The 27,746-nt window shown below is 39.5% G+C and overlaps 1 protein-coding gene and 1 non-coding gene across 2 annotated transcripts in view; both read left to right on the top strand.

The window, feature by feature from the left end:
* Nucleotides 1–27,746, top strand: part of Zir (Zizimin-related) — a 541,699-nt gene that overhangs the window by 434,063 nt on the left and 79,890 nt on the right. Inside the window, exons 32-33 of the mRNA XM_067141133.2 lie at nucleotides 2,522–2,782; nucleotides 12,887–12,981. Coding sequence (XP_066997234.1) covers nucleotides 2,522–2,782; nucleotides 12,887–12,981 — 356 coding nt within the window. The remainder of the gene's footprint in view (nucleotides 1–2,521; nucleotides 2,783–12,886; nucleotides 12,982–27,746) is intronic.
* Nucleotides 10,591–10,697, top strand: LOC136865055 (U6 spliceosomal RNA). The gene has a single exon (XR_010859442.1). It is a non-coding gene; the product is annotated as a U6 spliceosomal RNA (small nuclear RNA).

Genomic DNA, 27,746 nt, shown 5'->3' on the forward strand with positions numbered 1-27,746 from the left:
TGACATTTGTGTTTCATTTTATGTCTTTGTTCATCAAAAAGTGAATAAATCAGTAAAAAATTAGCCATAGCCATTGAACAAATAACACGCTGAATTTGTGAGGGTCAAGGAGGTGGTCTCTCAAAACTCTTGTTGAGTGTGGTATAGCTTGAAGAACTTGTCTGGATGCAGATAGGGCTGTAAAGTGTAAGTATCACAAAAATATATAGTGCACTTGCATTGACCTTGAGCCCTATACACAACTCAAGTGAGAGACTTGACACTGCTTCGGTCTATGAAATGAGGTATTCCATTTCGTCCCTCATTGGAGGGACCACCTGAAGAATGCTTTGTGCTTGCAGGAATTGACTTGCAAAAACTTACCTTCTCTTCTACTAGGTACCTTGCTAAACACTTCCTGAAGTTCTTATGACTCATGGAGTTTTTACTAGCTTGGTGTTGCATCATGGTGTAAAATGAATATGCTATACATACTTCAAGTATGCATAAGAACATCTTTATATACCACTTATGTGACCATCTCATGAATTGGTAGGCTGCAATAGTTGTCAGTTCTATCACCCCCCCCATGTTTATAGTGTAGTCTACTACTTTATCAGGCTTGGAGACAGGTGGCTGGTTGGGATATTTTGGGACAACTTCCGTGATGGCAATTTTGTCATCCTTGTGACAGGTACTCAGCATGGTCATTACACGCTTATCATTACACGCTTATCATTCCATGGAGGGGCCGGCATTTCATTTTATCAGCACTTCATTATATCCCTGTTTATAATTTTCCTTACGTTGCCAGATTTGAGCTTATCCGGCATGTCCCTTCGAGTGGGCATAACAGTACCAGTTGTAAAAATAGCTATTCCTAGTAATAATGGTTGGTGTAGAGGGTGGAACATTGACATTTTTTATGAGGGATTAGCACACACAGACTTCTCACAACCTGAGTTGTCTTCAAAAGACCAGTCTTATCAAGGTCAGTTTTTCCCATAGAAGGAATGAAATTGAGGGCATGGGTGGACTGACGATTTAAGTCAGAAAATGAAGTTCTGAGAAAAACATGATCAAAGTTTTAGGATCTCTGCCAATCGAATGCACATATATATCGGCTATTATTTTGAAGTTATATTACTAGTATAATTCTTTCCTAGGGTTAGTAAGTATTTACTTTAACTTGAAATCTTGTTTATGTACATATGTTTAATCACAAAAGACATGTCTTAAGTCGTTAGTCCATGAACATATTTCAAACCTAAGTTTCCGAGTTAATAAGTGTTTGCTCTAACTTTTAACTGCATACTTTATGTAAAAAAAAAAAGTTTAAATCATAACAAAATACACTTCTGCAGTAGGACATTCACGAAAAATCAATATTTACTTCTTTTTTCAGTGCATGAAAAAACAGATCACTAAAATGGATTTTTAAACATTATAGAGAAATATGTTGGTAAATAATAGATCATACAGATGCAGTGTTCATTATAAATTGGATTCATTTTCTCCAGACTAATCGGAAGGCACACCATCTACAACTTTCCTCAACCACTCTAAATTTTCTGGAGTCATAAACTTGAGCTGAGACAAAATGTCATTCTTTTTTACCAACTTCAGTCCAGGAGACAACACTTTGTTTAAGTTTAAATCCTCTTTACGTTCAATAAGAGTTCTTTTCTTTGAGAAAACATTAAACGGCTGTGATAATAAGCCACTGCAAGTTTCACATAATTAACAGCTGAATGTCGCCTGCAAGGAAACATTATGGTTGGCCATGACAAAGAGCTTTGATACCACACGCCATTTTCTCTAGACTAACAACTTAAACACCATATTGAAATACTTGCCTCTAGTTCCATCTAAGATCGTCGGAGACAAACTATTTTTTTACGGATATTAAAACAGACATCGGGGATTCAGAATTCAGAACCCTTGTCCTCAGTTATACAAATAACTGTTGTGGTACTGTCAGAAAGGGCAGAAACAGTCAGCCTGCATTCCATAGGTTTGTTCGGGTTATAAATCTTTAAGGAGACCGTTCCTTTGAAACCTATTGTACTTTCATCCACAGAAACTACAGGACCTGACTGTTAAAACTGCATGCATATATTCCTAATTTTCTCTAGAACACTCTGTATGTGTTCACCCTTTTTTCAGAGATGTACTGTATGTCTTTCCCCATAAGCAAAGTGCAGATGTCAGAAAATAAGCAGAAACTCAATCCGGGAGAAAATTTATTTTCTGTCAACCCAGGTCTTTGACATTTAACAAGGGGTGAAGCCCCATATTGATGATGACACCAAAAAATGCCATTATGTCACACAATTTTGAGTGATGCCAATTTCTTATTCTAATTCTTTTTTTCTTTTTCTTTTTTCTGGTCAGTGTTGCCTGGATTTTCCTTTTGTTCCCATGTAATTTAGTGTCACTGTGAATAAAATAAAATATTTAATTTGTACTGTATTAATGATATTTTCTGAACATGGTTTCCTTTTATGTTTTCTTAATTGTATCATCATTTTTATTGTTCCAGCGTAATAATCACACTGAAGCTGCCATGTGTTTAGTGCATAGTGCTGCCCTTGTAGCAGAATATTTGCACATGCTTGAGGATCAACCCCATCTGCCAATTGGTGCTGTTGGCCTGGAGCGTATTACACCAAATGTATTGGAAGAAAGTGCTGTATCTGATGATGTACTAAGTCCCGAAGAAGAGGGTGTATGTCTTGGGAAAGATTTTACAGAAGGTGGTTTGGTTGGACTTTTGGAACATGCTGCAAGCTCATTTCACACGGTGAGATATTTTGATGGTATATTTTGTATTTTGTTATATTATTTGACTAATATTGACATACTGAAGTTTTCTCCCTCTATGATTTATTTGTGTGTCTGGAGGTGGATTGAGTCTGCAGAAAATGTTACTGTTGGAAATATACAGAATATAAGGGAAGGGTAAAATTTGTTGTGTTTATCCCCTCGTCATGTAAAATTTCAAGCCCCATTCCTGTATCTTTATGAACCCCAAATTTAAGTATTTTCGTCTAGAGCAGGCCTTTCCAACTCGAGCCCTTAGTGCTGAGGCACACCAGCGCTGCACTCAGCAGCACCGTTCCCCTCCTTCCTCACCTACTCAACGCAGTACAATGTATTTTACATCAAGAACAGTTATGTGCAAAAAACTTTTGCAACTTTAAATCTGTTATGGATACTGTGCAAAATGCGTAAATTTGTGCAAAAAGCAAGGTTTGAACCATCGACAGTTGAAAGAAGTTTTAAAAGATCTCGAGGCAGGATGTAGAGACATTCCGTTTTATTGTATTGTGGGCTGGTTAAGTTCAGTGAAAGTGCTAGCAACCTTCTTTGCAATAATTGAAGAAATTGCTCTGTTCATGGAGATGAAACGTTCTCTACAACCAACTTCACGGAATAAACAATGGGTAGCTGACCTCGCTTTCTTGGCGGACATAACGTCTTATTTGAATGCTTTAAATAGTTCATTGCAAGGGAGAATCACATTGATTAGCACCATGTGTGATAGAATTAAGGCTTTCAAAACGCAGAGTTTGTTATTGAAAAGTCAGCTTGAAGCCAGAAATTTTGAGTTTTACTTCATTAAAATCATTGCATTTATCTACTTATGAAAACCTTGGATACTGTCAGACGTCGTTACATGCTTTGCACGATGAATTCAATGCCCGATACAAAGAAATGAATGACATGGCACCTCAATTTGAAACATATATGACCCCATTTTCAGCTCGTCCTGAAAAATCACCATCATATTTCCAAACAGAGCTGATAAAACTACAGTGCAACGCAATCCTAATGGACAGGTACTACCACTACAACGGTGATTTAATTTCCTTTTACAAAGGTGTTCATCCACAAAAATTTCCCAGACTTCATGCACTTGCCTTAAAATTCACGTCACCAAGCTTGATAGCTGCAGTCGCTTAAGTGAGGCCAGTATCCAGTAATCGGGAGATAGTGAGTTCGAACCCCACTGTCAGCAGCCCTGAAGATGGTTTTCTGTGGTTTCCCATTTTCACACCAGGCAAATGCTGGGGCTGTAGCTTAATTAAGGCCACGGCCGCTTCCTTCCCATTCCTAGGCCTTTCCTATCCCATCGTCACGATGAGACATATCTGTGTTGGTGCGACGTAAAGCAAATAGAAAAAAAAAAAAAAAAAAAAGTCAAAGTTCAGTACAACTTATGCATGCGAATAGATGTTTTCAATTCTGAATTTAAATAAATGTAGAACTAGGACTTCTCTGTCTAATGTTGTCTTAGAGGCTGTGCTTAGAATTTCTACTGCCAAATCGATTGTACCCAATACTGGTAAATTAGTTGCCGCAAAACGATGTCAACAATCAACTTAAACCTGCCTACAGTGCTGTATTATAACAACAAATACGAACTGGACAACATAGAAGCAAGGGGTCTCATGATCGGTGCGAGAGGGGCAGTCCCTAAGAAGACGATAGAACTGATGAAAAACTTTAACGTCAGTACCAAGGAGTTCATCGACTGGGGGCTGAAAGCTCTCAAGGGTTCTGTTTTGATACTCAGACACCACTTATATTCGCCAGACTGAGACATAATTTACGTATTTTTAAATTTTTATTTTTGAATTAAATTGTTTGTGTATTCTTTGTCTTTGGCAACCTCTGAGTGGAGGAAGATTTTGAAAATAAAAAATAAAAAATACATTAAGGCAAATGGAGTGTATGTACAGAATAAATTGTTTGTTTATGTGTTCACAGAATTGTCATAAATAATATTGTTTTTGTAAGCTGCGCACTGACTTGACCTGTGGTTCTGCCTCTGCCACTTCCCCTCCTTCCCCCACCACCTCGCCGGGGCTACAGCACAGCGCCGGGGCTGCTGCCGGGGCCATGCGAGCACCTCAGTTGGAATCCTTTGTTCTAGAGTATGTTTGGTGACCATACAAGCCTGGAAGCAATTAATATTGACTGCCAGGAAGTTATAATCTTTCAGATAAATAAAATAATCATTTAAAATGGAAGGAGCTGCTGAAATGGATGTTATGCTCCTTAAAATGTCAATCGCCACCACCACCATCATCATCATTGTCATCATCATCATTGTCATCATCATCATCATCAGAAAGGAACTGATGTATTGTAAAATTTAAAATTATCTTGGTGCATTTCCAGTGCTTTGTGGATTCAATTTTGATGGTGGGCCTTACCTTTCCTACTCCTGAAAGTTTGTTTCATGAATAGGAAAACAGAATACACCCTAAAACTCTTTTCCCTGTATTTATTTGAAAAAAGAATTGAATGGATAGTTGCAAAAACAGGCTAACCAACATTTTGTCAGAACAGAGATAAATCAACTCTTGCAAATGTCAATAAAAAACTATACCATAAAAATAATATTTTTGATTACCTTTAAATTATCAGTACCATATAATAGAACTGTATATAATAGAACTGCTTGAAAAAATAGGAATATAAAAAACTGAAGAAAATTGACTTTCACGTTTGACCTAGCTGTAGATAATATTACTTTAGATTTGTAACCAACCTTTATTTCATGATCATATAATACAAAAACAAAAAAAAAAGATGTTTTATATACAGTAAACTAGATATAAAGATGCAGCAAACTTATTTTGGGATATGACATAACTTCCCCTCATGGGACAGTCATCAGTCATATAGGTCATATTCTAATGCAGTGGAGAACGAATCCTCAGCCACTTCTTGGCCATTGACAGCTGTCAGTTCTCTGTAATGCTGGTAAAATCTTCGAAGGACATATTCAAGTAATTCAGGCAAGTCATTAAGACTTGCTGGCTTTGTTGGCCTTGTACCATTGTACTTTTGTGGCAGCTCAATATCGGCAAGTGATGCTGACCACCAATACTGTTTGTTTTCTTAATGTCAACACAATCATATTCCTCAACAATACCATATGAATATTTTAAAAAATACTTAAATGGTTCATTTGTTTAAATGGTATGCTTGAAACTTTACCACTGTAATTAATACCCTTTGCTTATTTACGGATACCATTCTCTTGGTTACTTTTTCTAGCAAAGGTTGGGATGCCCACAAACTTATCACTTGTCATTTTTACTACTTAATACTCCTTTTACGTTTTCTGTGATTACCCACGCAAAAATCAACATTATTTTTCATCTCCATCATTAATACTACCATTTGACAAAGCTATTTTTGTTTTGATAGTAAACAATCAGGATAGCCAATACAGTCCAGATAGCGAGTTTCAAGTTATGGAAGGTTTAGTCACACATTTCAGTGTCAAATCAAATGAAATGAAGTGAAATGAGAGTTTTTATTAAAATACTGGAGTGAATGGGTAGTTTTAGTATATAAAACAACACTTCTCACTCACAGCCACTAGCAAACATAGAAATATGGTTTGCTAACTTACTGTACGTATACAGTAACACCATCTTCATGGCCTCCTGCATAAAGATCTGTTAGCCTGATTTTGCAATAATAAAATAAGTCTCAATAAGATGGCATAAAATTGAAAGCTTTGTATCTCATCACACAGTATTCCCTCATGTTAGCCCAACTCACAAAAGATAGTTTGGACCTTCCGCATTAGACGGCAACACATAACTCATTTTTTAAACATTTGTTCATTAGCCCGTTTTTGCGAGCACCCATTCAATTCTTCTTCTTGGAAATAATTAATTGATTAATACTAAGCATGTTTTTAAGTAAGTACCGTTTTTAAATATGGCCACTGTAGAACTTTGGTCGTCGTTCATAGTATGCGCGCTCAGTACATGCGTCTTTAGACTAGCCACAAACGCCATTACAGAAGCATTCGTTCTTACTGATGTTTGTGCGTATTGAAAATGCCTAGGACAATTAACGGTCCCACCGAGTGTGAAGTACGCACTGTAATTTGTTTTCTAAATGAAAAAGACGTGAAAGCTGTTGAAATTCATCGGCAGATTAGTGAAATGTATTGTGAACACACTATTAGTGAAGGAATGGCAGGAAAATGGGTTAGAGGATTTAAAGAAGGCTGTACTAATGTCCACGACGAGAAACGACATAGTGGGTGACCGTTTGTCGTTACTGAAGACTTGGTGACTACCACTTGTTCCTGCACTTTAAAAACAATTTAGGAGGTCAGCGCCACGACGATGATTACGACCATGCTGCAATGACTGGCACATCAGGTGGCAGATTTCTATAAGGATGGAATTCAGAAGCTGGTTTCACGAAATGACAAGTACCTTAATACTCTTGAAACTTACATTGCGAAGTTGTTTAAGGTACAGGCTTACATGTAAAAACAAAAACAAAAAAAGAAATGTTTAAAAATTGAATTACTTCTTTGTCTGTGTCGAAACAGGAACTTACTTAGAAAACTTGCCTTGTAGATCTGAAACTTTTTGGACGATTGCAGTTACACCTATTTTCTTCTCTGGCAAGAGTCAACTGATGTATTTACATTAATTCTTCCTCAATATTCTGTTACAGGAGAGAAAGTTTTTAGATTTCTTCTAAAGTACAAAGGTACAGTAATTCGGAATGTACGGAATGTTTAGCCACAAAACATTGTATTGTTATAATATTAAAGGAACTGAATATACAAGTATTGTCTCGTGCCATAACATACTTTTCCACATAGTCACCTTGGACATTTAGCCACTTGTTCTACAGTTTAAGTACTCCCTCATCATGGAATGTTACCTCCTGTTGCTTTAATTAGTACGTGATGACTAGGGCTCAGATGTTTAGGAAAAGTCATATTTCTTCTTTGTCTCTATTTTCTTGCCTGATTTGATTTTGGTGCAATTCAGGTGAAAATTGTCACAATTAAGTGATTTTTATTTGTCATATAAATGCATATTTTGGCTATTTTTTGTCATAAAGGTCATATTTTGACCTATTTTCGTAGAAACGTCACATTTCGGTCATATTTCGGTGGTCTGACGACAGATGCAGCTGTGCAAAATCATCTTCAACTTATCAAATGCAAACTAATGTTCACAAAACAGCTTCTTGGTATGACATCTGCAGTTAATACAAGTGGAATACCATTTGTATATAATGAAGGCCATAGACTTCACTGCTCCTTTTACATGATTTAAATATGCACCAATAATCTTGTGACATAGAAAGGAGCTTCTGTTCTTACAAGAATGTGTTAAGTGATAATCGGAGGTCTTTCGCGCCTGATGATTTGAAGATGAATCTTGTCATACACTTCAGTTCCACCCGCGGAGAAGAATGAAAAAGGTATATTAGTTTGCACTATAGGCCCTGCCGCTCTACCATACCTACGATAAGTGAACCAAGGACAATAGACTGTGAATAACTGCTAAACATGTATATTCAGAAAATTGAAAATTGAAAGTAAGAATAAAGAATTAAGTTAACAAATATGTATCAAGGGAATAGCCCTTTCGATTTATAATTGATTAAAAATGTCCATATTTAGATTAATCATTTTCCGGTCATGTTTTGTAACTTTTACGTCATACTTCTCCACTTTTGAGGTCATATTTAATCACTTTTGAGGACATATTTGCTTGCTTATTTGAGCTATTTTTAGGTCTTTAACATCCGAGCCCTAGTGATGACATACTTTACGGCATCATCATTGTCAAATAATTTTCTATCGAATTGTTCTTTTATTTTTGCAAACATATTATTATTTGCTGTTGCTAATTCTGGACTTCAGGCTTAGTGTGGAAAAGTCTCGCAATAAAATTCACCCACCATGTCTTGTCTTTTCCTGGATATGTGGGGTTGAGCATTGTTATGGAAAAGAACAGCACTCTGCAGTTGTTCTAAATAACTTGACGAAGATGTCTATGAGTTGCTCAATATAGTGGTGTTTCTTCCATGAATTCAATTTGTGAGACTCCTTTACAGTCCCAGAAAACAGGTCCGAGAATTAATCTTCGTAACGCTTGAAGGAACCCTGGAGTAGACAAAGTCCTGATGAGCTCACAGTGTACAGCTCTAAAAACAGCACACATGAATATCACTATCCATGCCTTTTCATCCCCTAGGAGATGTAACGGGCCAGCCAAATCCACCCCTACAATCTCAAAAACAGAAGCATGAGTAGCTGTCACCCCTGAAAGCCCGGGTCCAATTCCTGGCTCTGCCACGAAATTTTAAAAGGGATACGGGGGCTGGAACGGGATCCACTCAGCCTCCGGAGGTCAGCAGAGTAGAGGTGGGTTCGACTCCCTCCTCAGTCATCCTCGAAGTGTTTTTCCGTGGTTTCCCCACTTCTCCTCCAGTCAAATGCCGGGATGGTACCTAACTTAAGGCCACGGCCGCTTCCTTCCCTCTTCCTTGTATATCCCTTCCAATCTTCCCAACCTCCCAACAAGGCCTCTGTTCAGCATAGCAGGTGAGGCCGCCTGGGCAAGGTACTGACCCTCCTTCCCAGTTGTATCCCCACACCTAAAGTCTCACGCTCCGGAACACTGCCATTGAGGTGGTAGAGGTAGGATCCCTCACTGAGTCCATGGGAAAACCAACCCTGGAGAGTAAACAGATTAAGAAAGACAGTACTCGTGGGGATGCAATACTTTCAAAAATACGATCAGAATGAGGTTGTAACCTATTGTAGGTCCCTATCATTTTAAGGCTTTCTGTCATAAATATTTATGTCCTTGGTTTTTATGGTAATTTACGCTTAACAACAACAGCCACACAGGGTAATGCTGTTGTTCCGATTTCGAGGCCTATTCATATGTCACTGTGCGATGATTTCAGACTACCCTACAATCGACTGATCGTAATGTTGGCCTCATGCCGCAATATGATGAAGTGGCGGTATTCCCAGTCTATGACTTTTTATGCTTTAAGCATTCGGCAACGGTCTTTAATTCTCCCCCAGTGATTCTAAAATGCGTATTTTCTTCACTTTTCGCCATTAAGGGCCATGCCCCCTTGCTTGTGTGACCACGGGAAACATTGCGGACATTCGTTCTCTTAGCTTCACCCAGGCAGCGCTTCCACCTCTCTATGTTATTCTAGCTCGTTGGTTCCAACAGAATCTCATGAAGAGAAAGAGACAAAATGGAAAAACCTCAAAAATGAGAATCGTGTATGCAGTCTAAACCACTCGGCGAGTTTCTGTGTTCCATGCCTACTGCAGAGAGAGAGAATCTTGCTGCTTCTTGCTCGGCGTATTGTTTTTAGAGAACTCCTTTTCACGCAGTCTGGAAACGTCTTCAACACCTTACTGGGCTTGAGCTGGCATGTCATCGACCATGCCCACATGTGACTGCTCTACACCAATAGAAATTATTCAGTCTCCAGCGAGCATGTAACTCGGACCTCACTGCTTGCAGACGGGTTCAAGGTTACAAGTACATGACCTACCTCAAACCTCTGATTTCACACCGCCAGCATACCGAAAATATTATATTATTTCTCGTACTGGGCGCTCTAGTACGAAATATCCGGGCACAGTGTGTAAGTCGTCTTACGTTGTGTCATCGTGGAGTTAGAGACTTTGGTCTTTGTTTTAATAACTCAAGTCAGATGCAGGAACTTTGATTTTAAGACATTCATAGTTATGGGGGTTAGAGAACATTTAACTCGCGAGAGGAGAATTTAGTACTCGCTTCTGTGGTACATGTACTAAAATTGGAATGATACACAGAAGATTAGCATGGCCTATGCATTAGAATGACACGCAAAATAGTGAAGTGTTCCACGTTTTTTGGATTCGTTGTGCTGACCTCATGGCACCTCTTAATCTTCAGGCCTTTGGAGCTGTTACGCCGTGGGGTTTGTTTGGTTTGGAGAATTGAACTATAGAGGAAATTGAGTGACGAGAGTATGTTCTGTCTGTATGCAAGTGATGGACGTACACGTGTACGGCATAGACCTGGTGAGCGGCCTTTTCCAGAGTGCATTCATCCATGACACCCGGGTCCCACCCCAGGCTTTTTGGTGTTGGGGGCCATCAGTTGCAACTCGCAGTCACAATTGGTGTTTCTACAGGGTAACGTAACCAGTGCCCACTACATTGCACAGGTTGTTGTCTCCGTCCTACTGCCATCCCTTCGACAGGAAGGTGATGTGCTTTTTAACACATTTGCTAGGTGTCCCACTGCCGCAACTCCACGTTTAAACAGGTTAGGATGGAAAATAAATATAAGTCATTGTGTTAATATGAAAGAGTCAGTATCAAGGATACGAAAATACATTTAGATTACTCAAGAATAGGATACTTTGTGAAGAAGTAGTCATCATGGCATATAAAGTCACTGAATTACCTCACCTCATAGCTGGATATCGTCAAACACACTCTCTGGCCAGCAAGCATCCATTCATTGTAGAAGTAATTAGCCTATTCCTGTTTTTGGCTTCAATGAGATTATTTTTGCTGAATATTCTTTTAAAATCAGCATTCGAGTGAGGGGGTGATAAAACAGAGAGCAAAAATTCTAGAAGTGCGTTAACATCACATTCACCAAACTAAACATGATTTTCACCTCCTATAACTTAGCCTAAAATTCATTTACTTCAGAGCAGGCTTTAATATCGTCGTTGATATTGACAAAGGGTAATTTCCTACAGTCATCATCAATCTGCTGAAGGCGAATACTATGATCTACAGGCATAAGACCGTGAAGTAACTCAGAAAGGAGTAAATTGGTAAATTCCCTTTGGAAATCTCATTATTCGAAAAGACTCTTCTTCTCTTTCCAGCTTGTCATCTATGACAGATTGTAACTAGCATGAATAAAAGAAGGAACCAAATTGTATGCATTTTAAAGAGAAAACCAGACAAAATTTACAATAAGTTGTAGGATCATACAATAGGCGTACAATCCGCAGGTTGGAACGTACGATAGCACAGAGCATCGAATTATCATATGCACACGATGCAGATTGTACGGTTGGCAACACTGGTACAGTATGAATATAATATCCATTTATAATTAAGTGGATAGTCTAAGGGGGACCAAATAAAATTATTTCTTTTAAAGTAATTTAATGTTAAATTTTTTTGTCTCATTGTAAATTTAATACATAGCGATGAAAGTTTTACTACCTTTTCTTTCTAATCACCTGGAAGCCATTGAGTGATGCCAGTTCTTCTCTGGAAGCCTAATCCATTGTGATTAAAAAATCTTCTTAACCAGCCCATACTTGATTTTGAAGCCAGTGATGCCTAGTTCTTTGGTTTTAGCTAAAGCTTTCAGTTGGCACATTTCACTTGTAACCGAGTATCTGTATTGTCTCATATCATCTGCATAATCACACAGCCCTTTGTTCAAGGTCCTGATGCTTTACTTTTTGGTCACAAAATGTCCTGCAATTTCTGTTTGTTTCTTGAAGTCGTGAATGCAACTTTCTCTGACATCATACTTTCTTCCACCTGCATGCTTTCCAGTGTTCTCTGCATCTTTAGTAATGCTAAGGTTTTCTTCAGCCACAAATGAGCAATAACAAGAATTTGTAGCCATACTTAACATGTGGTTCACACTTCACTTATGACTTGCTACTAACTCCACACAAACGGAGGCCACACAATGCTGTAGTATAACGGGACCCATTGTTTTAGGTGAAGTGATAACTACCTTATTTCAAATTTAGTTTTTCTTCACTAAATTCCAGAAAAGATATGCGCGGAGTATTTATGTATATGAGGTAATTACTGTAATATTCAACACATTTCAAAATCATTATTTACATGAATATATCTCTTGTGCTTGTTTCTGTGAACTCTCTTGAGAAGAAAGGAGACTCTGCTCAGGGCATAATGTGGATATTTGTGTCGCACAGTATTTAAGTGCAAGCATGAAGATAGATTATAGTAGATTATAGCACAGTATTTATGTAGTAGTTTGTGGTGATGTTTTCTGAATTATTAGTATTTTCTTTTTTTTTTTTTTTTTAGGCTGGAATGTACGAAGCAATGAATGACGTGTACAAAATTCTCATACCAGTTGCAGAAGCCAATAAGGATTACAAGAAGCTTGCAAGCATTCATGGGTAAGGTTGAGTTTTATCTTTCTATATTGAAGTTAAATGTACTGTATTGAACCCTTGAACTTACCATTCCATGATTGGTCATCTGCCTCGGCTGCTTCAGTAGAGCAATATCGTACTCTTGGAAATTGGGGTCGTTGTAAGTTTTTTTTCTGTCTCTTCATCGACCAAACGATAGGGTTCAGAGGAGAACATAACTACTTCAAATGAGGAGCAAAGAATGTGCTTACTAAAATATTTATTCAATTTAAATCACGATAATTTATTAATTAGATTGGCAAGAAAAGTCACTTTAAATTTTCACAACATGTTGTAACGCAGTCACAATGCATAATGTGAGTGGTAAAGTTTTATTGACATTGTTCATTATTGTCTTTCAAAGAATGAAAATGTAGTGTAAAATTTGTGGACAGCAAAATACCAGAAAACGTAAATAAAACCTGAAAATCAGACACCATTGATCCAAACGATAACTGAGAGTTAATCCACATGATCCGTGGTAAATCTGACCTTGAACAAGTAGAATACCAGACTTACATTTGATTCAGGTTATCCACCAGTCTACTATCCTATCGGATATTGGAACATCCCCTGAATGGATCCTTAATCAAACCAAATTGACTATCAGTTGCTTTGGATAGGTTGCGAAATATTACTAGAAAGCATGGTGTTCATTACAAGTTAACAGCAATTGTCACAATTTAAAATAAAATTCCACCATGTAGTGTCATCTCTTGACACCCGTAAGTTACAGAGGAATTCCGATGCTAAAACATGCATCACCCCAAACAGATGTTCAGAAGGAACCAACAACACTTGACCCAATGGGATCTTACGTTACATCGTTCTGAAGGAACAACCCTGCGAAATGCAGGAAAACATTAAATCATTATGCATTTAGAAGAAATTCCAAACACTTAAGTTAAAGAAAAGTGATAAATCACTTGAAAATGTTCTTACTAAACCAACTTTCAGGTTATGAAACAATTACGTCGTTAAGTTTGTTAAATTACAAGTCCACAATAAAACACACGAAAGGAAATCTTTCCAATTTTCTATAACTACGACTACCATTACAAATCTGTCTACCTACACTTGTCCCATTAAACTAAACTACAAGTGATCGGTAGATCAATGTCTCACATGAATAATGTGAATAACAAAAAATGAAAATAAAATATATTAACAGCTGACGAATCGAAACAGCATTCATAATGTAAATCCTACATAAATCAAGTAAGTGTCAACAGATGGCATGATCATAATATCTAATACCTGAATAGTAAATCTTAAAGTAAAGAAAAGTAAATAAATATGAACAAAAGTTCATCGAACATGAACATGTGCGGCATGGAGTATTTTTGTATATGTGGTAATTACTGGAATATTCAACACATTTCAAAATCATTATTTACATGAATATATCTCTTGTGCTTGTTTTTGTGAACTCTCTTGAGCAGAAAGGAGACTCCGCTCAGGGCATAATGTGGATATTTGTGTCACACACTATCCATGCAGTTTTCACGTGGGACAACCCTTACATTCATGCCGCTACGGATGCAACAGTATTATGGGAGCACCTTCTGGGTAGTAAGAATTATACCGAAACATAGCCTGAATAGTACCTGATAATATATTTCACATTCATATCCACTACTGCAGACATTAACGTTGTTCAAGTCGATTAGCAAAAATGACTAATCTATGAATTGACTAGGTACAGACGACACCCTAATCCTGTCGTTGAGTCAACGTTACAGTGTATACTTATCCTTAAGTTATATAATATACGCGACATCCTAAATCTGTCGTTGAACCAACGTTTTGGTATCTACACATCATTCATACTGCCAGGCGAAATCAAAACTTTAATACAATATCCGGATATTTAAATCTTATCCTCGTTGAATCTCTAACACATGAAGTGAAATTCGCTACAAAAATGAACTTGAACCTGGAGGCCACTGTTTAGGCTACTTGGAGCCACCAACTGATGAGGCCAACCTAGCACAAGTGGGCGAAATGCTGGCAACCAGGAATGAGTTAGCTGGAAAATTTATAATGTCCAATAATGGACCATTTATATTGGTATTATGAATTTACTCATTTGGGACAAATATTTCAGATTCCCTAAGGGAATCAACATCTATGTCATCTGATAGCCAGGCAGGTATCAATTTTTGGTAAAGAGACGAAGTGTCTCATAGTGCATTGGCACTGCCGGTGGCTCCAAGTAGCCTACGGAGTGGCCTCCACGGTATGCACTAACCAGCATCTTGGTAGGTGTGCTAGGTACCAACTGATGAGCCTAACCTTGCACACGAGGGCAAAATGCTGGCAACCAGGAATGAGTTAGCTGGGAAATTTATAATGTCCAATAATGGACCATTTATATTGGTATTATTATCTTATACATACACAGATTCTGCATTTGTCTTGAGGCAATACACTTAAATAATAAATTTTATTCTGTCCCCATATAACATTTAAACCACCCCGCTTCGTATTGAGAATTCAGCTGACGCAGTTTGTGGAAATTTCTAACTCCTTCCTCTCCAGATGTTCCACAAGCGTGATTGACCATGACATACAAGCTTATCTTGCCCAACCCACAACAGTTCTCCCTTACCAATTACCAAAAATAAAATCATCTGCAATAATTAACAAGAGCTGTCTATGAATCTGTTGTCTCCCTATGCAGAAGTTCAGGAATCCTACAATTATTCAACTTATGATATTCTTCCCTGACCGTGATAGATGTCATAACTACAATGTTTCAACAGCTAATTTTGTTTCCATTCACTATTTACCACGTGGTAAAATATTCATCCCACAAGCCAACTGCCTTTAGAGATTCTACAAGTCTGTTTCGCCCACTTTAAGTCTTCTTCTTAATGTTTCCTGGCGTAGGTTCACACTCTCAGCACATAGAATGACGACTGACACTCTTGGTTGAGGAGGGGTATTTAAGCCTTTTCTAGGGATGCTCTGCTTGGTGTTATCTACTGTGGTGCAATCATTCCAAATTGACAACCACTGGACCAATTTCTTCAAGACTCACTCCAGAGATTCCACCTATTTTTCCACTCATGATGGTGTTGTTTGCTGATTATTCCTGTTACTTTAGCGGGCATAATTAATTCATTTCATGCAGGAGAATTCCCGCACATTTTTACAGTATGTCCTCGACACGTGTCACTACTCTGCCAGTATTGACGCCAACTTTTCTCCAGGCCTAATTAAGTACATTTCCACCCTGTGGACTTTAGCTTCATCAGATATTTTGCAAATTCTTAATTACTTATTTCTTTATTAATGACAGTGCCGAAATCTCTCGCAGTGATGGTTATTGTCCAGAAATTCATTATTAATTACCTGAGGTCTTCTGAAATGTTACGACCTCGTTCGAATTGGTGGGCCACTCCCTGCTGTGAGTTGTCGTGCCACAGAACGCGAGATGAGCTTGCAATAAAAAATTTGGTTGCACTCCATCTTGTAGTTGAATTTTTAGCAAGGTAGAATTATGGGCTCAGTATGCTGTCTCAAAAAAGAATTGGTTCAATATTTTGGGTGATAATGAAGACTGTTTTGAGGGGGATCTGATTAGCTCAGTGGCTTAGCTGCTGGCTTCCCACCCGGAAGGCTGAGGTTCAAATCGCGGTCGATTCTGGGTCGAGACTTTCATCTCAAGAATCACGTGACATCAGGAAGGGCATCCGATCTTAAATCCCTGGCCAAAACCAAAATGAGCCTGGGTGGCTCCAGTGACCCCAGAAATAGTTGGGATGAGCTGAAGAACTTTCTTCTTTTTAATGAAGACTATTTTGTCCAAGTATGTGGTAACAGATTAAAATGAAGAGAAGATTAGAAACTCTGTGTGGTATTAGATCTGAAATCTACAAATATAAAGCTTAGTTTAAGATTAAACTTGACACAAAATATAAGGCAGAATACATCACCTAATATCATTGCTTATATACAGAGTTATTGACCTAACGTGTTACACGGAAATAACTTCTAAACTAGTAAAGATATCAGCATTCTGTTTTCATATTCGTAAATGGTACGCAGGGTATTGTAAAATAACATGCTACTTAGTGATTAACAACCGAGATATTGATACCAACTCCATATTTTTAAATGGAATGGCACAAATTCATACAGCTGATTTAAAAGTTCATCTGTGTACAAGTTCAAATATGTAAGTATTTTCATAATTGGACAATTACTTTTTGAGATATAAGTAAGAACAACGTGCACTGTTTTGCATGCCGCATCAGACGGCGTGAAGTCGGGCAAGGACATATTGAGGCACAAGCAGTTTCCTGGGAGTGAGTTCAGCCACAGAATGGATACCAGGCATGTAAGCACCTCGTACACATTTGAAGGGTTTGCAAAGTGTGTATGACAGGCGAAACCATGACAGGACAGAAAGGGTTGATGTGTTTAAAAGGAATAAAATAAGTACTTTGCCTTGAAAGGAACATAACAAAAGCTCTAATTGTCACTGGTTTTAGTGTACAGTTCATACTACTCTATGAGTTGAGAAATAAACATAACACAAAACAGCAGAAGAGCTCCTTCTAGAAAAGCAAATGTTCAGAGCTGATCGTGGTGAGATGGCAGCAACACTATTATTTATGTTTTATTTTACATGGATTAATCTCTTCAGAGCTCAAGCGCGACTGTAGTAGCGTGCATTCGGGAGAGCGTAGGTTCGAGTCCTGCCTCACCTAACCTGAAAGTGATTTTCATGGTGCCCCATGTTTAACACCAGGCAAATACCGGATAGGTACCTTTGTGATAGGCATGGTCGACTTCCTCTCCAAATCCTTCCCATTCCCATCCGTGAGAAAAAACGCAAAACTGAGCGCAACCTATTACAGGTCAAAACAAAAAAATTCAACTTTAATCTCCCTTCCCCGTTGTGTGTTTGCCAGTCATACAATAACGTTGCACATCCAGGGTGTCTTACGTTACATCACATTATGTTTACAGTACATGCCTGGTATCCGTTCTGTGGCTGGAATCAAGGTCAGGAAGCAGCTTGCACCTCAATGTGTCCTTGCTCGACTTCACGCCGTCTGATGCGGCATGCAAAACCGCACATGCTCTTCTTATTTATATCTCAAAAAGTATTTGTCCGATTTTGAAAATACTTTCATATTTGAACTTGTGCGCAGTTGAACTTTTAGGCCAGATGTACGAATTTGTGCCCTTCTATTTAAAAATATGGAGTTAGTATCAATATCTCGGTTATTAATCACCCCATGAGACTAAGCAGCACGTTATTTAACAAGACCCTGGGTACCATTTACGAATATGAAAACAGAATGCCGATATCTTTAATGGTTTAGTAGTTATTTCTGTGTAACATGTTGGGTGAATAACCCTGTATGTCTTATATTTAATATAAGAAAATGTGAACGATAATCATCATAAAAAATTAAAGCCATTTCTTAACAGTGCTTATGGCTTATGTATTTTTAAACATTTTAACTTTTACTAGATCCACTGAAGATAAAACATAGTTTTGAAAAGCCAGTTCTGGACTAAATAATTTCGACAATGTGTGGTGATACAGACTGAACTTTATTGAAAAAGTCTTAAAATAGGAATCCAAGCATGCTGTGAGCTTGCATTATGGATGTGGTGGGTTCAAATCCCACTGTCGGCTACCTTTAAGATGGTTTTCTGTGGTTTTCCATTTTCACACCAGGCAAATGTTGGGGCTGTACCTTAATTAAGGCCACAGCTGCTACCTCTTCCCAATCCTAGCCCTTTCCTATCCTTCCATCGCCGGAAACCTCTGATGTTTTAGTGCGATATTAAACCAGTAGCAAAAAAAGGTATCAGATGTAATAACCAAGAGTGAAAGGCAATCAGGGATGTTCTTGCTGAAGAGACAAGGTAGTTTGTGGCTTGACAATCAGTTTTTTTTTCAATGGTAGCTAACCACTTAAGAAACAAGAAGAATGTCTTTTGTTATTGAGAACCAGAATGATAGTAATGAGGATCATATTAAGTAACTTACCAAGCAAGTGGCTGTGCGGTTTGGCTTACGTAGCTATCAGCCTGCATTTGGAAGATAGTGGGTTCAAGCCGCATTGTCGGCAGCCCTGAAGATGGTTTTCCGTGGTTTCACACTAGGAAATTGGTGGGGCTGTACCTTAATTAAAGCCACAGCTGCTATCTTCCCACTCCTAGCCCTTTCATATGTTATTGTCGCTGTAAGACCTATTTGTGTCAGTGCAACGTAAAGCAAATTTAAAAAAAAATGTAATTATGTAACTTGCTATAGAATAAGGTAAAATCAGGTGATGTGTATGGGGTGCAAGGGTTGTATGTGCTATTGAATGCCATTTAGAAACAAGAAGGTTCTGAATGATTGTCTAAAATTGTGCAGTTGCCACTGCCATGAAAGGCAGCTGAAAAATGTTTTGAGAGCTATTGTGGAATCACACCACATTTTGTAAATAGGAGTTATTTAGAACAATATGAGGGCAAGAACAGTATTCTATAAGACTACAAAGGAGAACTGAAGACTTAGTTATTGCACCAAGAATAATCTACAGTCTGTCTCACTTTTTTTGAGAGTCGAAGAAAGCAATCGCAAGCACATGTATTCTGAAATACAACGTGATAGAAAACATTTCTCTTTTGTTCATTAGACTGATTCGCCTGAGCAATAATCCTCAGTATTACAGTGTTCTTAAATCACAGACGAGTTACAACAATTCGATTTTTCACTGTAAGGTGGTGGTTTTCTTTTTTTTTTTTTACATTGCACCAACACAGATAAGTCTCATGGCGACTATGGGACAGGAAAGGCCTTGGAATGGAAAGGAAGTGGCCGTGGCCTTAAGGTACAGCCCCAGCATTTGCCTGGTGTGAAAATGGGAAACCACGGAAAACCGTCTTCAGGGCTGCCGACAGTGGGATTTGAACCCACTATCTCCCGGATGTGAGCTCACACCTGCGCGCCCCTAGCCGCATGGCCAACTCGCCCGGTGTGAGGTTTGTAGTAGAGAGACTGAAGGTGAGAACAACCTGATGTTTAGCCGTATACAAAGAGATCACGCCAGCAACAGTGCGCCTGATTAGATATACAAACTCATTGAAATAACAGCTGCCTGTTTGAAGTGAAACATAATACAACAACAAATCCAAAAAAGAAAATTGATCATGCTTTAATAGGTAGCAATAAGACTTGCAGTTTAGTCGTTCTCCTGCAGTTGTTCTATTCCTTCCATGTGGTATCTGTGTCATCAGCCAAGTTGATAACAAAGCGTTCAAGGACTTCCTTCGCAATGCCATCCAACTTCCACATAATTATTAGCTTTTTCCACATTGATAACGTGTTGAATATACAATTTCCAGCGGTCAGCCGTGGCATTATCAAGACTTCAATCAATAGTTCTTACACTTCCTTTATGGTGAAATTGTCATTCTTTCGAGCCATAATTTTTAAAAGTCTGTTAAGAATTGCACAAGAAAAGGTAGGTAAAGAATCATCACTATTAACGAAAGCTAATATTTTATTCAGAGTTGGTATTTTATTTCTTAAAAAAGAAGTGTAAATTCGTTTACGGATAACGTCTTCTGTAAAACTGTCATATTTTTCAATTAGCTTTGTCGCTTTATGTGTTTTCTTAGGAGTAACCAGTTTCCTATCAACCTTAAGTTATTTCCTAGCGTGGTAAAGGCTCCCCTTACACTGTTACCTGTTACATCGACCACTGCACGTGGTTCTTCATCCCGAGTACTTCCAGGATTTTCTTCACAAAATTTGGAAAACTCATTTAACAAACACGTCTTCTCGCCACTCGTTAGTGGTTTTCCTTTTTAATGTTTATTCACAGACTGCCCTGGTTCACGCATATTTTACAATTATGGCACTTTCACACACACACACACACACACTCTCTCTCTCTCTCACAGCATAAATGAAAAAGCATTGTGTATTATCATTCACAGCTTAGAATAAGCAAACAAACAAAGTGGACACGTGCTTTGGATTAGCAATCACCAAGCTACTGGGGCTCAAGGAACAATGTTTGCAAAACGGATCGTCGTTTCCTGCAAACTCCTCCGTCAAGTGACTTGCCTCCCTTTGTCTGGGAGGTGTAACATATTTCTATATACATGTGGGAAGAATAAGGAGTACTCAAATTATATTGCTAATAATAAGCAAGACCATCATAATGTTAGGCTTGTTGCATTTCTTCTAAACTGTGTAAGTTGAGCAACATTAATTTTGGTGCAGATATTGATATAGGGAGTGTGTTTCTAAAACCAAACCTCGCAAACTTTGTATACTCCGACTCTCAAACTTGGTGAGGCAGACTGAAGAAACATCACAAAAAGGATAAAGAAATCATTATTATTTTAGATACTGGTAAGTCCTACAGGTCAGGTCAGGAGCACCCTACTACCGCATGTGACAGCATATGTTATTACTGCAACTGTCTTCCCAGGGCTTGGGTGGTTAGCACTAAACCCGACAAACTAAGGGAGGACCAACAGCTATGGGCAGAGGAATTATCCCTTAGGAACCTGCTTGTAGGAAATGACACACAAAATCACCAAAATGCTGTTGCCCTGCAGGCATGGTAGGGGACTGTCAGAGGCTAAGGGACTTATTCTGTACAGTGTTAGGTCTAGCAAGCCAGCCAAACCGAGTTGATGAGTTTGTTGCTTTCAAAACCAAAACAAGCCTCCCACCACACCTGGAAAACTGGAGCTGGAAATGATGATGATGAAGATGATAAGGCCTATGGTAGTATTGCTAGACTGTACATTTGAGAATGTCTTGGCAGATATACACAGACTGTCACTCGTTAAGATGCAAACGTTTTACGAAAAACTGAACAAGTTGGGTATGTGAAAGGGGTTGTAAGCTGTAGTAAGTTTTCATTTTGGATATGGTGTGTTCGAACACCACCATTGTTAGCTCTGAAGATAGTTTTCTGTGGTTCTCATTTTCACACCAGCCTATTGTATGGACTATATTTTAATTTAGACAACTTCCTTTCCATTTCTATGCTTTTCCTCTCCCACTGTAGCAAAAAGAAAAAAAGAAAAATCTGTGTTGGTGCGATATTAAACATACTAAGTAAAAAGGTAGGTAGATATATGAAAATATAAGATTTGTGCACAAATTGATAGCAGGGAGAGCAAGTGATTTGGAATATGAATAATACAGGGAGTATAATTTAAGACTTTGTAGTGGAGTACTGAGACGTAGCAGCACAGAGAAACGGTGACAGCGAGCGCAGTGGTCACAGTAGTAAGTAAACTAAATTTAACTCACCCGCTGTAATAAAGCAAACGAAATAAACTAGTAAATGAAACAGAATTCACCAGTATTTACAGAAGATGTTGAAAGTGATCTCCTTGAGCTGTGATGCAAGCTTCATACCTCCTAATGAGATTCCAAAGAACACTTTGCAGTTCGTGGACACTGATGGAACCGAGCAAGTTGCGGGTGCAGTTAGGGGCGCGCAGCTGTGAGCTTGCATTCAGGAGATAGTGGGTTCAAACTGCAGCCCTGAAAATGTTTTTCCATGGTTTACCATTTTCACACCAGGCAAAAGCTGGAGCTGTACCTTAATTAAAGCCACGGCCACTTCCTTCCCACTCCTAGCCCTTTTATATCCCATTGTTGCCATAAGACCTATCTGTGTCGGTGCTACGTAAAGCAACTTGTACAAACAAACAAAAAAGACACTGTTGGAGCGCGCTGTCTTCCAAATTTCAATTTTAATTCTTCTGCAGTTCGAGGATTTTTCCTGTAAATTTTACCTTTGAGATTTCCCATAGATAAAAGTCACAGATGCTTAAATCAGGTGAACGAGAGGGCCATAAACGTTTACTGATGATGTGATCATCATCAAACACTTCCTGCAACCCTTGCATAGAGCTACGTGCCGTATGGGCTGTCACACGATCCTGCTGGAAATAGCCATAGCTTTCTTCTTCTTCAGTCAGTTTCATCAAAAATATGGTTGGAGAATGTTATGAATATAACAGTCTGAAGTAATCGTGTCCTGAAAAAATATCAGACCGATAATTCGTCGGGCACTAATAGCGCACCGTACACCCTCCTTTGCATCATGCAGAGGTCTCTGCTGTACAATGTCTGGGTTCTCTGCACTGATATATCCACTTAAATGAACCATGCTTCATCACCCATAAAAGGGAAGTTCGGATCCACAATACCATCGTGGACACTATTCATTAGCCAGTTGCAAAGCTTTTATCTTACAGTGAAATCTGTTGACTGTATGTTATGGACTGAATGAGTCCAGTAAGATTATAAATGTAATAATTTTATTGTATTATATGCTGACAAGTGTGAAATACCATTTTCCTGAGCTACTCTCCAAAGCAACTTATGTGGACTTTTCAGGCGTTTGCTCTATTAACCAGCGCCTTGTCTTAGGTCTGACACTAGACTCATCAGAGTGGGATGTGTCAGTCCCTACCTACTGACGCTGGGGTGTATGCAGGTGAACTTATCAGAAGCCCTTATAAGAGGCACAGTCTGATAACTGCATACGGGAGATAAATCTCCACAATGGAATTATTGCCCGCCTAGCAATTCCGAATGGAAAATTCTAAATTCCCATGGAGGGAATTAGATATTTTTCACCAATAGAGCCTGTCAAAAATGTATTAAAAACATATCAGATGTAAGGCTTTTCAGGCGTTTGCTCTATTAACCAGCGTCTCATCTTAGGTCTGACACTAGACTCATCAGAGTGGGATGTGTCAGTCCCTACCCGCTGACGCTGGGGTGTATGCAGGTGAACTTATCAGAAGCCCTTATAAGAGGCACAGTCTGATAACTGCATACGGGAGATAAATCTCCACAATGGAATTATTGCCTGCCTAGCAATTCCGAATGGAAAATTCTAAATTCCCCTGGGGGGAATTAGATATTTTTCACCAATAGAGCATGTCAAAAATGTATCAAAAATATATCAGATGTAAGGCTTTTCGTGCGTTTGCTCTGATGAGTCTAGTGTCAGACCTAAGACTAGGCGCTGGTTAATAGAGCAAACACCTGAAAAGCCTTACATCTGATATGTTTTTGATACATTTTTGACATGCTCTATTGGTGAAAAATACCTAATTCCTTCCATGGGAATTTAGAATTTTCCATTCTGTGGACTGAATTGCAGTCTTGCCTGTATGTCTTCTAACCTCTCTTTTGAGACAGTTGTTCTCATTCGCTGTTTTTTCTTATTAGTTATGGAACCAGTACTACACCACTTGTGAACGAGTTGTTGTACGTAATGTTTTGATGGTACTGTAGAATCGGGAAAATGTCTATGGAAGTTTTGAAGGCACCTTTTAACTGGCTTCTTGTTCTGATGCAAATAACACTTGACCAAAAGTATTCTCTGTATTTTAGTGATTTAACCATGGCAATACTTACCTCACAACACTTCTTAAAACTCCAGTAGTTACTAGCAAACTGCTACGTCAGCTGTCAAGACTTATCACGCCAAGCTTGACACATGCCGTATGGTGCTTGCTTGGAGATTTCTGCAGTCTGTGAGCAAAATGTAAAGTCTTAAATTATATTCTCTGTACATGATAGCCTTTTGTCACTATTGTGGTTCATAACTGTAGTAGGTGACATCTTGCAGAGATGGAAGGAAATGCTTGAAAATTAAATGAATATCATAGTTTCTGCAGATGTTATGATTCAGAGAACTGCCACAACATATGCTGAGGCAACTGAGGAATGAGCTGTGTAAGATGTATTAGACGTAAAATTGCAGTACTCAGGAATAAAAAAAAATTGAAAAAGACAGAAAAATCAGCTGTTACACTTCAAAAATCTTGTTATTATATTGTGTGTGGACTGTGGTAATAAATATGGCATTATAATAGAAGTAGTGAGGTTTTCTTTTTTAAATTACTGTCACATTATAATATGACTGTGGGGATAATAGAATACCTGTTTAATGTAAAACATGTTTTACAACGCTAACAATTCCTGTTATTTTCCCTTGTATTAGGAAGCTGTGAACACTTACAAAAATATATGCTTACGCCTAGATTCAAATCGTTATGAATCTAGAAACACAGGGATTGCTGGGGAAAGAGTCAATCTATTCGAAGATGGCAGTGTATTGAAAACATACAACATCACTTGAATGCCTTTTGCCATCTCTTGATGCAGGCAGTAGCACAGGTTTGAAAAAACAATTGTATTGAAAACATACAACATCATTTGAATGCCTTTTGCCATCTCTTGATGGAGGCAATAGCACAGGATTGAGCAAAATGTAGTTTTCACTGATGTTTGAATCTCCTGTATGGCTGTGATGTTATTGTGACAGTGTGGGGCAGCCAATAAGGGACAAACATTGTGGTGCCACGGCGACAATGTGGACGGGTCCATCAGTGAGTAAATCAGTAGTGCCAGTAAAATTTTTGGGTTTGCAATTAGGAAGCTTCTAGAAGCTGGATGCTGATTTGCAATGGATCAGGCACCCAGAATTATCTGACCAGAAGTACTTCATTCGAGAACTGGAAGAGGTCCAAAGGAAAACAGTGCGATTTTTTTCTGGGTGATTTCTGACAAAAGAGTTGCAAACTTAGGGTTGAGAAGATAGACACTGAATAGGCTGTGGCTGCTGTTGATGTGCCACGCCTTGCAATTGCTCATTTGGAAAGAGATCACTCCATGATGACTGTTACGATGAAATAAAGGCCGGTTTCAATCTTGATCTGGTACTCTTATTTTATTTTATTTGTTACCGGGTGAGTTGGTCATGCGGTTAGAAGAGCATAGCTGTGAGCTCGCATCCAAGAGATAGTGGGTTCGAACCCCACTGTCGTCAGCCCTGAAGATCGTTTTCCGTGGTTTCCCGTTTTCACACCAGGCAAATGTTGGGGCTGTACCTTAATTAAGGCCACGGCCACTTCCTTCCTATTCCTAGGCCTTTCCTATCCCATCGTCGCCATAAGACATATCTGTGTTGGTGCGACGTAAAGCAAATAGCAAAAAAATTAGTAGTAGTAGTAGTTTTTTGTTGTTGTTGTTGTTGTTGTTGTTGTGGCAGGGGAAAATCTTTTAAAGACACCACTCTGTGTGGGAGTTGGATTTCCACCAACTAAAAACCCCTGCCCTCTTCACTGAGCACATTCTGGAACTGCTTGACGGCATGACATCAGAATGGAGTGATGTACACTGACTGACAGAGCAAATGCAACACCAAGAAGGAGTGGTCAGAACTTTATGCCAATTGCAGGGTAGACTGACGTCACTGAGGTATGCTCATGATGTGAAATGCGCCGCTGTGCTGCGCACGTAGCGAACGATAAATGGGACACGGCGTTGGCGAATGGCCCACTTCGTACCGTGATTTCTCAGCCGACAATCATTGTAGAACGTGTTGTCATGTGCCACAGGACACGTGTATAGCTAAGAATGCCAGGCCGCCGTCAATGGAGGCATTTCCAGCAGACAGACGACTTTACGAGGGGTATGGTGATCGGGCTGAGAAGGGCAGGTTGGTCGCTTCGTCAAATCGCAGCCGATACCCATAGGGATGTGTCCACGGTGCAGCGCCTGTGGCGAAGATGGTTGGCGCAGGGACATGTGGCACGTGCGAGGGGTCCAGGCGCAGCCCGAGTGACGTCAGCACGCGAGGATCGGCGCATCCGCCGCCAAGCGGTGGCAGCCCCGCACGCCACGTCAACCGCCATTCTTCAGCATGTGCAAGACACCCTGGCTGTTCCAATATCGACCAGAACAATTTCCCGTCGATTGGTTGAAGGAGGCCTGCACTCCCAGCGTCCGCTCAGAAGACTACCATTGACTCCACAGCATAGACGTGCACGCCTGGCATTGTGCCAGGCTAGAGCGACTTGGATGAGGGAATGGCGGAACGTCGTGTTCTCCGATGAGTCACGCTTCTGTTCTGTCAGTGATAGTCACCGCAGACGAGTGTGGCGTCGGCGTGGAGAAAGGTCAAATCCGGCAGTAACTGTGGAGCGCCCTACCACTAGACAACGCGGCATCATGGTTTGGGGCACTATTGCGTATGATTCCACGTCACCTCTAGTGCATATTCAAGGCACGTTAAATGCCCACCGCTACGTGCAGCATGTGCTGCAGCCGGTGGCACTCCCGTACCTTCAGGGGCTGCCCAATGCTCTGTTTCAGCAGGATAATGCCCGCCCACACGCTGCTCGCATCTCCCAACAGGCTCTACGAGGTGTACAGATGCTTCCGTGGCCAGCGTACTCTCCGGATCTCTCACCAGTCGAACACGTGTGGGATCTCATTGGACGCCGTTTGCAAACTCTGCCCCAGCCTCATACGGACGACCAACTGTGGCAAATGGTTGACAGAGAATGGAGAACCATCCCTCAGGACACCATCCACACTCTTATTGACTCTGTACCTCGACGTGTTTCTGCATGCATCGCCACTCGCGGTGGTCCTACATCCTACTGAGTCGATGCCGTGCGCATTGTGTAACCTGCATATCGGTTTGAAATAAACATCAATTATTCATCCGTGCCGTCTCTGTTTTTTCCCCAACTTTCATCCCTTTTGAACCACTCCTCCTTGGTGTTGCATTTGCTCTGTCAGTCAGTGTATATTATTAAGTTCCTCCTTTCTCCTTCGTCCCCATAATGCTTGTCGCCATTGCCTTTACTGTGTTCCAGGCAAGCGGGCTCTCCAACATAATCTGAACCAGATTTCCTGGCGTGAGTCGTCGGCCAAGTTGTTGGCAGGC

Source organism: Anabrus simplex, chromosome 2, assembly GCF_040414725.1.
Source record: "Anabrus simplex isolate iqAnaSimp1 chromosome 2, ASM4041472v1, whole genome shotgun sequence".
NCBI lineage: Eukaryota > Metazoa > Arthropoda > Insecta > Orthoptera > Tettigoniidae > Anabrus > Anabrus simplex.